This window comes from Spinacia oleracea, chromosome 2 (assembly GCF_020520425.1).
Source record: "Spinacia oleracea cultivar Varoflay chromosome 2, BTI_SOV_V1, whole genome shotgun sequence".
NCBI classification, from domain to species: domain Eukaryota; kingdom Viridiplantae; phylum Streptophyta; class Magnoliopsida; order Caryophyllales; family Amaranthaceae; genus Spinacia; species Spinacia oleracea.
In genome coordinates this window covers 109,732,762-109,747,198 of record NC_079488.1, presented here as the reverse complement: position 1 = coordinate 109,747,198, position 14,437 = coordinate 109,732,762, and the positions used below count along the sequence as shown (strand labels likewise).

Below are 14,437 nucleotides of genomic sequence, written 5' to 3'. Positions count from 1 at the left end.
ATTAGCATATGTTGGCCTTTTCTTGATGTCTAAAGGGAAGGTGAAAGTTATGTAGGTTGGACATGCAAATGGACAATAGCCTTAAACACTTTAATTGATGTCCTTAATTGGTGTTTTTCTGATGCCGTGACGCGTAGGTTACACTCCTTATTTTCCGACATAGGACACTTGTCCACCGTGTCGTAAATACTTACGCATGAGTTGGTTTATCTGCGAGAAGTCCCGCTTTAGTAGGTCTTTTTTCTTATAAAAAAATGTATTGTAACTAGTAGATACATATATGTTTCATTAGGGTCACCTTAGTGCAGTGGCGGAGCCAGGAATTGTTTTTTTGGGTGTCGACAATGACGACGTTACCAGATTTTTTTAGAGTGTTGTGTCTGGTGATCTTCCACAACACACAGTATATTACTAAGAAAAAATGTATCGTCCTAAAATTAATCAATATTCATAGTGCAATCGTACAAAATTATTACAATTATTCTCTACAATTTTTGGGTGGGGTGATTAAATTCAAAACTCTAAAAGACCAGTTGTTTCTAAATAAATTATCCCCTACAGTTATTCAAAACTCTAAGAGACCTAATGTTTCTAAAGAATGGTCTCTTAGGATTATCTCTAGTATACCCGGTGTCTTACGTGCGGAGCGGGTGTTTTTTAGTATAACCTAAGAGAACAGATCTTTGTAATAACAGGTCTCTTATCTCTCAGCTATAAGTTTTTTTTTTCAATTTTTTTTGGGGGGTCGGTGGATACCCCATGCACCTACTTGGCCCCGCCACTGCCTTAGTGCGACTTTTAATGAAGTTAATGCCAAGTATGAAACACCTGATATGATGTACAGTGAATTACTGCACATCTGGGCATATATGCAAAAAAAAAAAAATTGTTCTACAACGACCGCCTTCGATAAGTGGACTAAGCTTCCGCGGAAATTTGCATGGTTACCTCGATGGACAATAATCTTTCTAGCTGAGGTTTTTGTCCGGTCCATACTCAAAGCTCGATCCCGAGACCTTGGTTAAGTAGCAAGAGATCTTTAACTACTCACATCAACCCCAATTTGTTATTCCAACGGTATTGTAAAACTCAACCCAAGTTATGTCTTTTTCTTTATAAATTTGGGGTAGTATTGGATTCAAATAAAAAAATTATGAATAAAAACACAAGTTAAAGGATAAGATTGCATTTGCATGTGGATTCTAAAATATTTCTTTGTCAAATGATACTTAAATATTTTTCATTTTTGTCGTTTATTTCCGACTTTTAAACAGGTCGTGAGAGTTATATTATCATTTTCCTTTAATTATATCCATGTGAATCATGTGATCGACTCTATGAGAGGGTTTCACACTTGCAACACATTGGTTTACTATGGACTCAACTCGATTAATAAAACTAATACTTTGACAACATTATAGGTCCATGGAGTATTGTTGTGATTAATCATTTAAGCCAACATTATTGGTCCAACTAACAACCAATGCTGACATAGGAAGTACAATGTTTTAGATGGGAATTAAGAATAAAAGACAAGATTAGCTACGTAATTTAGATTAAATTAGTTGAGATTGGATCTAACAGGCTAACTACAAGCAAACGCAGTTTTAACGTGTGATTAATTTTAATTAAATTTGATAAGTGCAGATCAATTAGGTCATTAGCTTGTCACGGGCATTAAATCCCAAAAACATTTTGTGAGTATAACGTAAGAGAATTTCTGTAATACAGACAAACGTTACTTATTTATTTACTTATATGATGGATCAAGATTAAATTAATGATGTTTTCTTTTTTTTTTTTTCTTTTTTTTTTGGCATAAATTAATTTTGTTTTCTTTACAACATTTGATGGGGTAGATCCAAGAAGATGTATTGGGGTTTAATTATTTGTTGAATTTACGGAGTAGAGTTTAATAGATTTTATTTGATTATTCGGGAAAATCTCTAAAAATTTAATTATTTGGATCTAAATAGTTTAAAATTGCCAGGCTGGAGGGTGCCAATCATAAGAAAGAGCAGCCGCACGAATATTGACAGGCTGGAATGGGTGGAAATGAGTAACATTAATCCAACCCATTTGGAATAAGTCAATTTCAATCTTTAATAAATTATATTAATTGATGGGTACATGGGTAGTACTAGTAGATTAAACAATTTGATTAAAAATGACCAAATTAAGTTCGTTGTTCTTTGTTTTATGAAATATAAGGTAACAAGAAATGATATACAACATACTAACGTACATGATTAGCCAACATCATAGTCATACTCCTATGGAAGAAATAAGAATAGAGTAAGGTGATCCAAGCGAGATGTGATACACAAGAGTAAAAAGATATATTTGGCAAATGGCTTTTAGCACGCGGTCAAACATTCAAAATCCTTATTTTATCTTTGTTACAGCGGAAGCAAGAAACGCAATTAAGAATGTAAAATATAAAATTCAATGCGTTAGCTACTTCCATAGGCAGATGGGAGAAAAACTTTATTGATCTTGAAGAATAGGGTTAAAGGGATTATAAAACATCACTTGGTTATGACCTAACGAGTTTATACAGTATTCTTTAGAAAAATGCGAGAAAATAGGCCCAAAACAGATAATACTAGTCCAAAAAACAAATTCGGTCAATGAGATTCCCGTAATATGCGCTACTGTGAGGGAATTTGGGCAATTCAAGACATATTCTAACAATCTTATTAGTCATTTCCATTCTCCTCCAACCCTAGCTAAAGGGAGGGTCAATGAGGGACTTTTTTCGATCTCATATAATAAAAACACCGCTGAAAACTTTGGAACTATCCCTTGGTGAATTTCTTATGTCATTGCAAGACTTGTACGGAGTAATATATAGTGCTCTTCGATCTTTATGCAATTTCTATTTGATCAAATTAAGTTCCTTGCTCTATTAGGAATTTTGCATCCGTGCGTGTAACAAAATCATGGATTTTTTAAATATAATTTTAGGTTAGGAATTAAAGTGAAACTAAATACAAAGTATATTCAAACTTAGAAGAGATATTAGTTTAGTCATCCATCTTTAACCCCTAAGGCTTAAAGAGCGCTTTTGGTACGTACTTTATTATATTGTGTGCAACACACACACACATATATATATAGATAGTTGTTAGCTAAATAAGTAATTGGAACGACTTAACTGGATATTGCGTAATACGAACTGAAACGATTGTCGTGCCGTGGCCGGACCACTGCTCTAAAAGACAATTTCGCGCTACCTCCAATGCAGTAGAACGCTTGCGGTTGCCCTCCAGGGTTTACACGACACCGAGAATTTTGTGCACTCAAAATCCCCGATTGGAGACCAGAATATTTGCCCATAAGAGAGAGGAATTTGAGAGAAAGATTGATTGTAAGTTTCTGTCTATTTTGTGGAAATAAACGATGAATTTATAATGAGGCTTTTGGGAAACTGTAACAGCAAAAAACGGCTAGTGGAGAAGTTACGGGAGTAATGGGGAACTGCAACAGTCATAAAACGGCTAGTGGGGAGTAATGACGTGATTAATGGAGCAGTTTCCAAAGTTAGTGGGTTGATTCACCAAGTACCAAGGCCCACGCCCGAGCCCGAGCCCGGCCCGGCGCGCGCGCGTGTGTGTGTTGTGACCACCCATGCCACTCACATGCTTTCTTAAACAAATGTTTCCCTCAAACCCCCAAATATAAACATTGAATATGGTTTGTGTTTTTCCCATGTGGGACTTTTCATATTCCCACATTTTCCCACTCATTTTCTTTTGTTTTCTCACTAGGATTTCCAACAATAGTTACATATCCTTTGAATAATGTTTTCTAATGTGAAAAGAACATGAGTTTTACTTTACCCGCAACTTAAATTACCCCTAATTATCACTATCCCAACTACTAATCAAGTTTAAGATCTTAAGAAACCAGATGTGATTCTTCATTCCAATACGCAACTTAACAAAGTACTACTGATATATGACAGAAAGTGGCCATGTTCATAGTAATTAATAGGCACCAATATTTGAATACGACCAATCTACTTGTATTTAATTAGTAAAAGTTCGTAAAAATATTAGTTAACCAAATATAACCAATATACATGAATACTTAACCACTCCACCTGAAGTATCACATGGGCGGCTCAGCATTAGCCAAAGAACTAACTTCGTGACTCTTGAGCCATACAGGACAAGACGACATATGATATAGACGGAATTTAATCTCACGTCTTGGGTATCAGATCTCAAAACTTTACCAATTAAATTAGTTGATATATACTGAGTCGACTGTGTTTTGAATATAACAGTAACGAGCCGAGTCTGATAAATCTCAAGCTCGATTTAAGCTCGGCTTGATAACAACCCTAGTTCAACATTACAAGTAAACGCATACGAGTGTGTGGATCTAAAATATTAATTCAAACATTTGTGGCGAAAGCATGGCTTATCTAATTCAATTATTATAGCTAGTAGCAGTTATCAACCATATAATTAAGCTTATCAGTGCAAAGCTAATGGACAAATACATACTTGGGACATCTGAAAACATATCATTTTGAAAGGCATTCCGATCTACAGTCGTACCGCTAAGGACATAATATTTGTCACTATTTGATTGTCATCATCCTAAAATGAAATCATACTTTCATCTCACTAATGTTCACTCGTTAGTTTTGCAAAACCGTTCTTTTATATATTTTTTAACCCAAAACTTTGTAAAATGGATTGCAACGGATCGGATCCGGTCATTAGCAGGTTTCAGATCCATTCGATTCGGGTTGGAACATATTGAGTTGTTGTTGAACGGTTTGTTATCGGGAAACCGGGTTAATATTTTTGGGTCGGGTCGGTTCAGGTTGAATATAATAGGATCGGGTCGAATTTCGGTTCTAGCTCGTGGATTATTAACAGTTTGGGGTCTAAACGACCTGACCAACCCAACAGATTTAACGGTTCAGGTTGAAAATTGGCAACTCTAGTTTTAATACTCCCTCCGTACCGAAATATTCGCAACGGTTTGACTTTTTGCACAGTTCACATAATTCACTTTGACCCTATTTTATTTATAATATATGAAAATAAGTGTTAGCATATAATATATTGTTGGCTTCATCTTAACATATATTTTTAAAATATTAATACTTTATAAGTTTTTATATTATATAATTGAAGATATCGATGGTCAAACTTGTGCATTGACAAGCGTATTTAGTCAAACTGTTGTGAGTATTACGAGACAAAGGGAGTAGATTCGATCTTATTTATCCGTAATGGTTTATTGTGAGAAAAATGTAATAAAAATGTAGTAAGTAGGCTAGTAGGCAGTAATGGCAAAGTTTTTCTTGTATACAAGTCGCCACATCACAATGGATAATGAACGCAAAGAGATGTGCTTTGAGACGATTAAAGGACGTGGACATATATAACTCAATCAAGGTTTGATAATTGATACGCCTGATCACAATAATAACTATCGTCAAACTCCAAATCAGTTTGATTTAACACTTTTAAAAAGACAATTTACCACATCCATCTTTATCCAACATATTCCTACCCTCGCCAAATCAAAGGAGGATAACGTTTCGTAGATTGCCATTGGTCACACCCCCTACGTACCTCATTACTCCTTTCCGTCCTTAAAAGATAGGCATAAGATAATTCTGTTTATTGATTTTGAGAATTACAGATTACTTAATGTTTGGGCTCCCAATTGACTCTCAATTGGGCCACTAAGTCCAAAGCCCAATGGCTCTAAACAACAACATCGAACCTACCAGTGGCTATTCAGCCATCCATTAAGGCCCAAGGCCCAATAGCAATAAATGACCTATGGGCATTTATTATGCAAACACTATAAATAGGCCGCCAAGGCTCACACCTCAAGGTACGTCCAATTTACCGCCTTAAGACTACTCTTCTAGAGAACTTCTCTCTAGAATCCGAGCATCATTCTTACTTAGGCATCGGAGGGGCTTTCCTCGGAAACACCCCCGAGGCTAGTGACTTTGCTCTTGTGCAGGTGAATTCGGACTCCACTCATTCAAACAAGCAAGATCTTCAACACATACAAAAGGGCCTTCATTCGAAGCCCATTGTTTCCATCTTTACAACACCGGAACAATTTGGCGCCGTCTGTGGGGAAGAACACTTCAAAGCCTTTGAAAGACATCAATCACCTCTTTCCGCGAAAATGGTGAATGATGTTGTTAACAACAATGACGACGATATGATGGTGCGGTCAGATTCAGAATCTGACCAAGAGGGGCACCCTCAATCGATGGCGAGGTCACAGCCAAGCAGAGCTACGACCGCCACAAATGCAGGACCTCCGATTCCAACTAGGGAAGAGCTCACTGCGGCCATGACCATCATGCAAAACTTCCTCTTCAATGAGAAGCAGCAAGGACTGGCAAATGACCACAGAGAAGAGAGGAGGACCAGGCGAAGGCTGAACGAGCCACCCAGTGCGGAAGTGTCCAGACCCGAACGAGAACTCCTTCCCTTGACAGGTACACACTTGACGTCGAGGTGGATGGAAAGCACGTGGGACACCCAAAAAAGGGCACAACAGCAACCAGATTGGTTTGCGAGACCATCGCCTACTCCAACAGCTCTCCAAAGCGAATCGACTACTCGTAACACTCGGGTCCGAAGCTCGGTGCTCAGCAGGTTGAGGCCCTCGGTCCACTCAAGGTTAAGACCCTCGATCCATACGAGACTCGGGGTGGGCGAGCCAAGCAGATCTGGCGAACGACCCGAGGTCAGTAGCCGAGAGAGAAGAAGAGACAGGAGGCATGATCGAACCCCTAGCCCCCATCGTACGCCCGAACGTTCTAATCACAGAACCTCGGCAAACGAAGGCATCAGGGCTAGACTCGGGAAAAGAATCATGACTCCCACGTCATCCCCTTTCTCGGACGAGCTGATCATGGAAGAAATACCGAAGGTAAGACTGCCAGCGCACCTGACCTACAGCGGAATCACAGATCCGAGGGATCATGTCATCTCCTACGAGCAGCAAATGTTCTTGAGTCCCTACTCCGAAGCATGTTGGTGTAAATATTTCCCAACCACGCTAACCGGAGTGGCGGGAGAGTGGTTTAGATCGCTGCCGAAGGGATCGATCAAGAGCTGGAAAAAGCTGAAAAAGAGATTCTGCACACAGTTCGTGAGCAACAATCGCCCCGAGCGAACCACAGCAGAACTGACCTCAATCCAACAAGAAAGAGACGAAAGTCTGAGAGAATTCATGGCCAGATTCATGAAGGAATCAACAAACATACCAAACTTGCAGCCAGACGTGACCATCTTCGCCTTGAAGCACGCGCTCCAGGAAGGGAAGTTCCGTGACGAACTCTCAATGAAGAACCCCTCCAGAATAGCTGACGTGCTCCAAATGGCTGATGCGTTCATCAGAACCGAAGAGTTCAACAAGGCCGCTGCAAGATTGAAAGGATCGTCGGATCCGAGAGACACAAAGAATACCCAGAGCAAGCCCGAGGGCAGCTCAAGGAAGGGGAAAGAGAAAGTAGGAGCTAGAGAGATGAGCCTGAAGAAAGACGGGAGAAGGGGTGAACTTCAACCCAAGTACACCAACTACACTCCACTAGCTCTGCCCCGAAAAGAGATATTTAGCCTCAACAGAAATGACGAAAAGTGGAAACTACCTGGGAAGCTCAAGTCCAACCCAGCTCGGAGAAACAAGAACAAATGGTGCGAGTTTCATGATGACTTCGGTCACCACACCGAAGAATGCAACTCGCTGAAAGACAACATTGAGGACCTCGTTCGCCGAGGCTACCTGAAACAGTACTTGTTAGACCGAAGGGAGGAAAAAGAAAAGGCCGCAAGCGGCAAACAACACGAGCAACCCCAGAAAAGGATCTACGAAGCAACAGGGCACAAGAAGAATGACATCCTAGTGGTGTTCGGGGGACAGAAGTCTGGCCAGGCCAGCAAAAAACACCTAAGAGCCCTCTCCCATCGGGTCAACTTCAGCGCGGTGGGAGACAACCAGCCACACCCCCCGAACATGACCTTCACTGCCGATGATTGCTTCGGAGTCCAGTACAAACATGACGATCCTCTGGTCATTTCCATGGACCTCAATAACCACAACGTACATCGAGTGTTAGTCGACGGAGGAAGTGCCGTCAATATCATCTTCAGAAACTGCTTCGAGCAGCTGATCCTCGAAGAGCCAGAGGAAGCACTGACGAAAGTCAGTTATCCTCTGATCGGATTCAACGGATCCGCAGCTATCCCTCGAGGAAAGATCACCCTGCCAGTCACAGTGGGTGAAGGCCAGGCAGCAAAAACCCTTCGGGACGAATTTTTGGTGATGGACTGCGACTCCGTATACAACGTAATCATGGGGAGAACCATGATTCACAAGATGCAAGCAGTCCCCTCCACATACCACCAGCTGATGACATACGTCTCGGATGCAGGATTCGCCGAACGAATCAGAGGTGATCAAGAAGTGGCGAGAAGAACCTGCCACACTGCCGTCCGAAAGCCCAAACTAGGGGACGACCCCGAAGAAGAAAAGGGAGCTACGGGAGAGGAAAGCGAGGCAAAAAGGAGAAGAGCAAGCACGAGCAGCTTGTCTCCCGCAGAAGTTGATGCCCGCCCCGAAACCCTATCTCCCGAACCAGATCAAGAAATGGAGGATATCTTCCTCGAAGAGGATTCAGACAGGAGCGTCCGAATAGGCAAGGGCTTAAGCTCGGGGCTCCGAATCGATTTGATCCGATTACTCAGGGATCATAAAGACATCTTTGCATGGTCAGCAGCAGATATGCCAGGGATAAATCCGAAGCTGATTTGTCACAAGCTGGACGTCAACGCTGAAGCTCGGCCAGTCAAGCAAAAAAAGAGGAACTACTCCTCGGAGAAAAACAAAGTCATCGCCGAGGAGGTGAAAAAGTTGCAGGAGGCCGGATTCATTGAACCATGCATGTATCCGAAATGGCTGGCCAACGTGGTGATGGTCAAAAAAGCGAACGGCTCCTGGCGAATGTGCGTGGATTTCACAGACCTGAACCGAGCCTGCCCCAAAGACTGTTATCCCCTGCCAAGGATAGATCAATTGGTTGACTCCACCAGCGGCCATGCACTGCTCAGCTTCATGGATGCCTTTTCAGGCTACCACCAAGTATTCATGCACCCCGATGACAGAGCAAAGACAGCGTTCATCACAAGCGCAGGAGTGTTCAGCTATAAAATGATGCCTTTCGGCTTGAAAAATGCCGGAGCCACCTACCAGAGGCTAGTTGATCACGTCTTCGCCGACCAGAAAGGGAGGAATGTGGAGGTCTATGTGGATGACTCCATCGTAAAAAGCATCAAGGAGGAAGACCACGTCAAAGACTTGGCAGAGACCTTCGGAAATCTGAGGAAATACAGCATGAAGCTGAACCCAAAAAAATGCGTCTTCGGGGTGAAGTCAGGGAAATTCCTCGGATTCATGGTGAGCGAAAGAGGAATTGATGCGAACCCGGACAAAGTCCAAGCGGCATTGGATTTACCCGAGCCGAAAACCAAGAGAGATGTGCAGAGGCTAACCGGCAGGTTAGCCGCACTAACAAGGTTCATATCAAAAGCCTCGGACAAGGGAGCCCCCTTCTTCAAAGCACTGAAACCAAAGAACCTCCCCGGAGGAGAAGCAGAACCAGTCAAGAAAAAGGGGGTCCCGAGGAAAGTGGATCCCGAACTGATATGGGAACAGGAGCAAAAAGAAGCTTTTCAGCAACTCAGAGCCCACCTAGCTCAACTGCCGACACTGGCCAGACCAAAGGAGGGGGAAACCCTGTACCTATATGTCGCAGTTAGCCCTGGAACCGTCAGCGCAGTGCTTCTTCGGGAAGAAGAAAAGAAGCAACAGCCAATCTACTTCACCAGCCGAACACTTACAGGGGCCGAAACCCGGTACCCACTCATCGAGAAAGTCGCTATGCAGTAGTGGTAGCTGCACGAAAACTGAGGCCATACTTCGACTCCCACCAGATCACAGTGCTAACTGACCAACCGCTCGAAAAAGTACTCGACAAAATAGAGAGGTCAGGAAGATTGGCTGCCTGGGCTTTCGAACTATCAGAGTTCGGCATCAAATATCAGCCGAGGACAGCAATCAAAGCACAAGCATTGGCAGACTTCTTGGCCGAGTGCTCATACCAGGAAATGCTGAATGATACGAAAAGCACTTGGGAGGTCTTCACTGACGGATCTTCCACAATAAACGGCTCAGGAGCAGGAGTTGTACTAATCCCCCCGACGGGGAAAAGCATAGAGTATGCATTGAAGTTCGGCTTCAAAGCAACTAACAACGAGGCCGAATATGAGGCCGCAATCGCAGGGATAGAGCTTTGTTTATCCCTGGAGGCCGAGCATGTTTGCCTCAAAACTGATTCCCAGCTTGTAGCCAACCAGATCCGAGGGGAGTATGAGGCCAAATGGCCCAGCATGACAGCTTACTTAGCAAAAATCAAGTCCTTAACGTCAAAGTTAAGATCCTTTGAAGTTATTCTCATTCCCCGAGGACAAAACACGCAAGCAGATGCACTGTCAAAACTCGCAAGCTCAACACTCATCGACCTAAACAGGTCGGTCCACGTGGAAGTTCACCAAGAGAGAAGTTCTCTAGAAGAGTAGTCTTAAGGCGGTAAATTGGACGTACCTTGAGGTGTGAGCCTTGGCGGCCTATTTATAGTGTTTGCATAATAAATGCCCATAGGTCATTTATTGCTATTGGGCCTTGGGCCTTAATGGATGGCTGAATAGCCACTGGTAGGTTCGATGTTGTTGTTTAGAGCCATTGGGCTTTGGACTTAGTGGCCCAATTGAGAGTCAATTGGGAGCCCAAACAACATGCCCCCCAGACCCGGTCCATTTAGAATTAAATGGGTGGGTTTCCAGCTGTCAGAAGTCCGAAAGTTCCCTCTCTTTTTTGAAAAGGGATGATTTGCATTGATGACAAGTGTTGGGAGTTGTATTGTGTCGTGGCGATCGTGGGTTGAGGAAGTTGATGCGCCCCTTTTCTTTTCTATAAATACGGGGTGCGTTGCTCTTTTCGAACTTTTTACTCCTTCTTTCAAACCCATTCTCTCTCTAAATTCCGGCGATCGCAGTGCAATTTGTTTCTTCAGATCTACGAAATTCGGCCAACTTTAGACTTCGGGAACTTGTGTTGTTCGTTTTATCATCACAAGGTTCGACATACCAAGACTGATGGTCTTCGACCACGGGAAACAGTTCGACAACACCCCGTTGCAAAAGTGGTGCAAACAGTTCGGCATACACCTAGCGTACTCGGCAGTCTGTCACCCACAAAGCAACGGGCAAGCCGAAGCTGCTAACAAACTCATCCTCAATGCACTCAAGAAAAGAGTCGAGGATGACAAAAACAAATGGTTAGAAGAGCTACCCGGAACGCTATGGTCCCTTCGGACCACTGAGAAAGAAGCTACCGGGCAAACACCGTTCCACCTTGTATACGGATCCGAAGCTGTAATTCCTGTGGAAATCGGAACAGAAAGCCTGAGGATCCAGGCATACAACAGGTATGATGGGCTCCAAGGAGAAAGCAACAACCAACTTCTATCCGAAGCTCTCGATCTACTGGATGAAGCTCGGAACGATGCAAGGACACTCAACGCAGCCTATTTGCAGAGGGTCAACAAGCATTACAACCGAAGAGTCAACGCCAGACCCCTAAAAGTCGGTGATCTAGTACTCAGAAACGCCGCCTCGGTTCAGAAAGGACGGATCCATGGCAAACTCTCAGCCACTTGGGAAGGACCATACATCATCCATTCCGAAAAAAGGCCAGGCACGTATATGCTGAAACAGTTAGATGGAACAATTTTGAAGAACCATTGGAATACCGATGTTCTCAAGAAATATTTTGTATGATCTCTGTCTGTAAACCAAGTAAGTTGTTTAATGAGAAGAGGAAAGCCATTGGCACCATGAGTTTCATTAAACTTATCTCTATATTTATTGTCCCTTTATATATACATGCAGCCTCGGATCTGATCAATCCGAGACTAAAAACAGGATTGACTTTGCCCATTCCTTGATAAAATGCAAGAAATGACCAAATCATACACTTCAGGGAATCGTCCAGAATCCTCGGATTCGCGGTACCCTAATAAAATTTGTTCGCAACAAACAGTCGCTCGAATCAAGTTATAAAACTCCGGCTCAGATCCATGGATCGCCGAAGGCATAACTAAAGAGGCAGACTAGCGATCTCTTGCCCAGGTCTCCGAACCACAAGAGATCGGAAGAACAATCCAAACCTCTGAGCAGATCGACGGATTTGAAGAGTCTGGAAACTAAAGAGTCTCTTAGCAGATCTACGGATTTGAAGAACTCGCAAAACTAAAGAGTCTCTTAGCAGATCTACGGATTTGAAGAACTCGCAAAACTAAAGAGTCTCTTAGCAGATCTACGGATTTGAAGAACTCGCAAAACTAAAGAGTCTCTTAGCAGATCTACGGATTTGAAGAACTCACAAAGTCAAAGAGTCTCTTAGCAGATCTACGGATTTGAAGAACTCGCAAAAGTTAAAAAGTCTCTTAACAGATCTACGGATTTAAAGAGCTCGCAAGATCAAAAGGTTTTTAGCAAGTCTACAGAAAGAGGAGCTCGAGAAATCTACGGATTTAAAGACCTAAAATTGCGAAAGAACAAGTTGAAAAGAAGCAGCCAAGTAACAAACATTCATTTTTTATTCAATATTTGGGGAGAGTACAAATACATTGAAAACCTCAAAAATTGAAAACAAAATGAAACAGTTAAAATCGGCAGCCATCAACAGACAATACCGGCCTACCGAAGTACTAAAGAAAACAAAAAGAAATGAGTACAACGCAGCGCCGAGGCAAAAGGGGGAAAGGCAAGCACATGTTCGGAAGTCCTCAACTGGAACCGACCGACTCTGAAGAAGACGACTGCCCGAATCCCTAACTCTTGGGAGTCTCAGGAGCATCCCCCAGAGGAGCATCCTTCGAAGAACCCCCAGCAGTAGTATCACCTTCGGAAGCCGCCTTCTGGGCCCGAGCCTCTGCAAGAGCAGCTTGGCGTTCAGCTTCAGCTTCGTCTCGATCGGCCTGGCACTCCACCAAGTGATCCTGGGCCCTCATCCAGAGCGGAACCTTCTCATTCCAAGGGAAATGAGGCATATGCTTCGCGAACATCCGCCGAGCACCCAGGATGCCATTCCAGTATTGCTCCCTACATTGATCAGCAGTGTAGAGGTCAACTCTCTCTTGCTCCAACTTCCGAATGGCAGCATCCTTCTCTCGGATCTTCAGCTGGAGAACGGGCACCTTGTCAGCTTGATTCTGAACAATCTCCCGGTGCTTGATAAACTGCTGAAGCCTCGCCTCCGCTTCCTAGCTCTGCTTAATGGCCGCCTCAAATTTAGACGTCATCTCCTTGAGAAGACTGTCTTTTTCTTCAAGTTCGCTCGCAAACTTGGCAGCCATTTCTCTCCTCTCCCTGTCGAAGGAAGCTATCTTTTCAGCATCCTCTTCAACCTAGAAAGTGAGCTTCCCAACTTCGGCCCCGATCTGTTCCGCCGCTTCCCTAGCCTCACGACTGTACTGAAGGTACAGTTGCTTGATCTCCACCATCTCGGCCATGAGCTGCCCAGCCTTCTGGTCCAAGACAGGGATATCACGAGCATAAGCCTCCTGATACCTCCTCAGTTGCCTCTCCTCAACCGAGCTACACTCGGAAGCGAACGAGGACCAGAAAACAGCCTGGGAAAGAAGAAAAGACGAGAAAAGATGAGGAAAGAAGAAAACAACAAACCAAAAACGGAACTCAAAACAAAATTTCCAACACTTACCTCATTCAGATAATATTGGGCCATCATAGCTGGGTTCCTCTCCTCAGCTCCAGGAACCCTCCACTGCGGGTTGGCCCGAAGAAGATTCTCCCGTGCAGCTTCGGGACCCACCAAAGATCCCACGTGAGCCATGGGGTTCTCCCCCAAAACCGGAGCTCTAGCATAGCGAGCCATCGCCTCCCTTACCTCCTCGGGGATCCGTTTCAGCGGAACATCCGAGCAAGGGTCAGCGTGGATCAGTCTATCCAGGGCCGAGGTCGAAGTAGAGCCCAAGGTCGAGTGACGCCTCTTCCTCGTCAGACCCTGCTTGGTTTGCTCCTCCTCAGCAGAAGGGACCTCCTTCTCAGCTTCGGGAACCTCTATGTGAGCTTCGGTGAGATCCACCATCTCCTTATCTGGACTTTTCTCCCTTTCGAGAGAAACGTCAGCAGATTCTTCCTTCTGCTCGGCCACAATAGGGACATCCGAGCCAGGAACAAGGTCGGCTTCAATTGCCTCCATCACCTTGGTTATATCCTGGATCTCGATCCCTAAAGCAGCAGGCGGCTTCAGCGGAGAAGGGATGGTATCTTCCTCAGCCAACGGTTGGTCCACG

The 14,437-nt window shown here is 43.7% G+C and overlaps 1 protein-coding gene across 1 annotated transcript; it reads right to left on the bottom strand.

The window, feature by feature from the left end:
• Positions 1 to 13,247: 13,247 nt before the first annotated feature.
• Positions 13,248 to 13,977, bottom strand: LOC130468097 (uncharacterized). The gene is made up of 2 exons (XM_056837792.1): positions 13,843 to 13,977; positions 13,248 to 13,753 (listed from the first exon to the last, which is right to left on the bottom strand). Exons 1-2 carry the CDS (start codon positions 13,972 to 13,974, stop codon positions 13,529 to 13,531), a joined length of 357 nt encoding a protein of 118 aa, XP_056693770.1. The 5' UTR covers positions 13,975 to 13,977; the 3' UTR covers positions 13,248 to 13,528.
• Between the last annotated feature and the right edge of the window lie 460 nt (positions 13,978 to 14,437).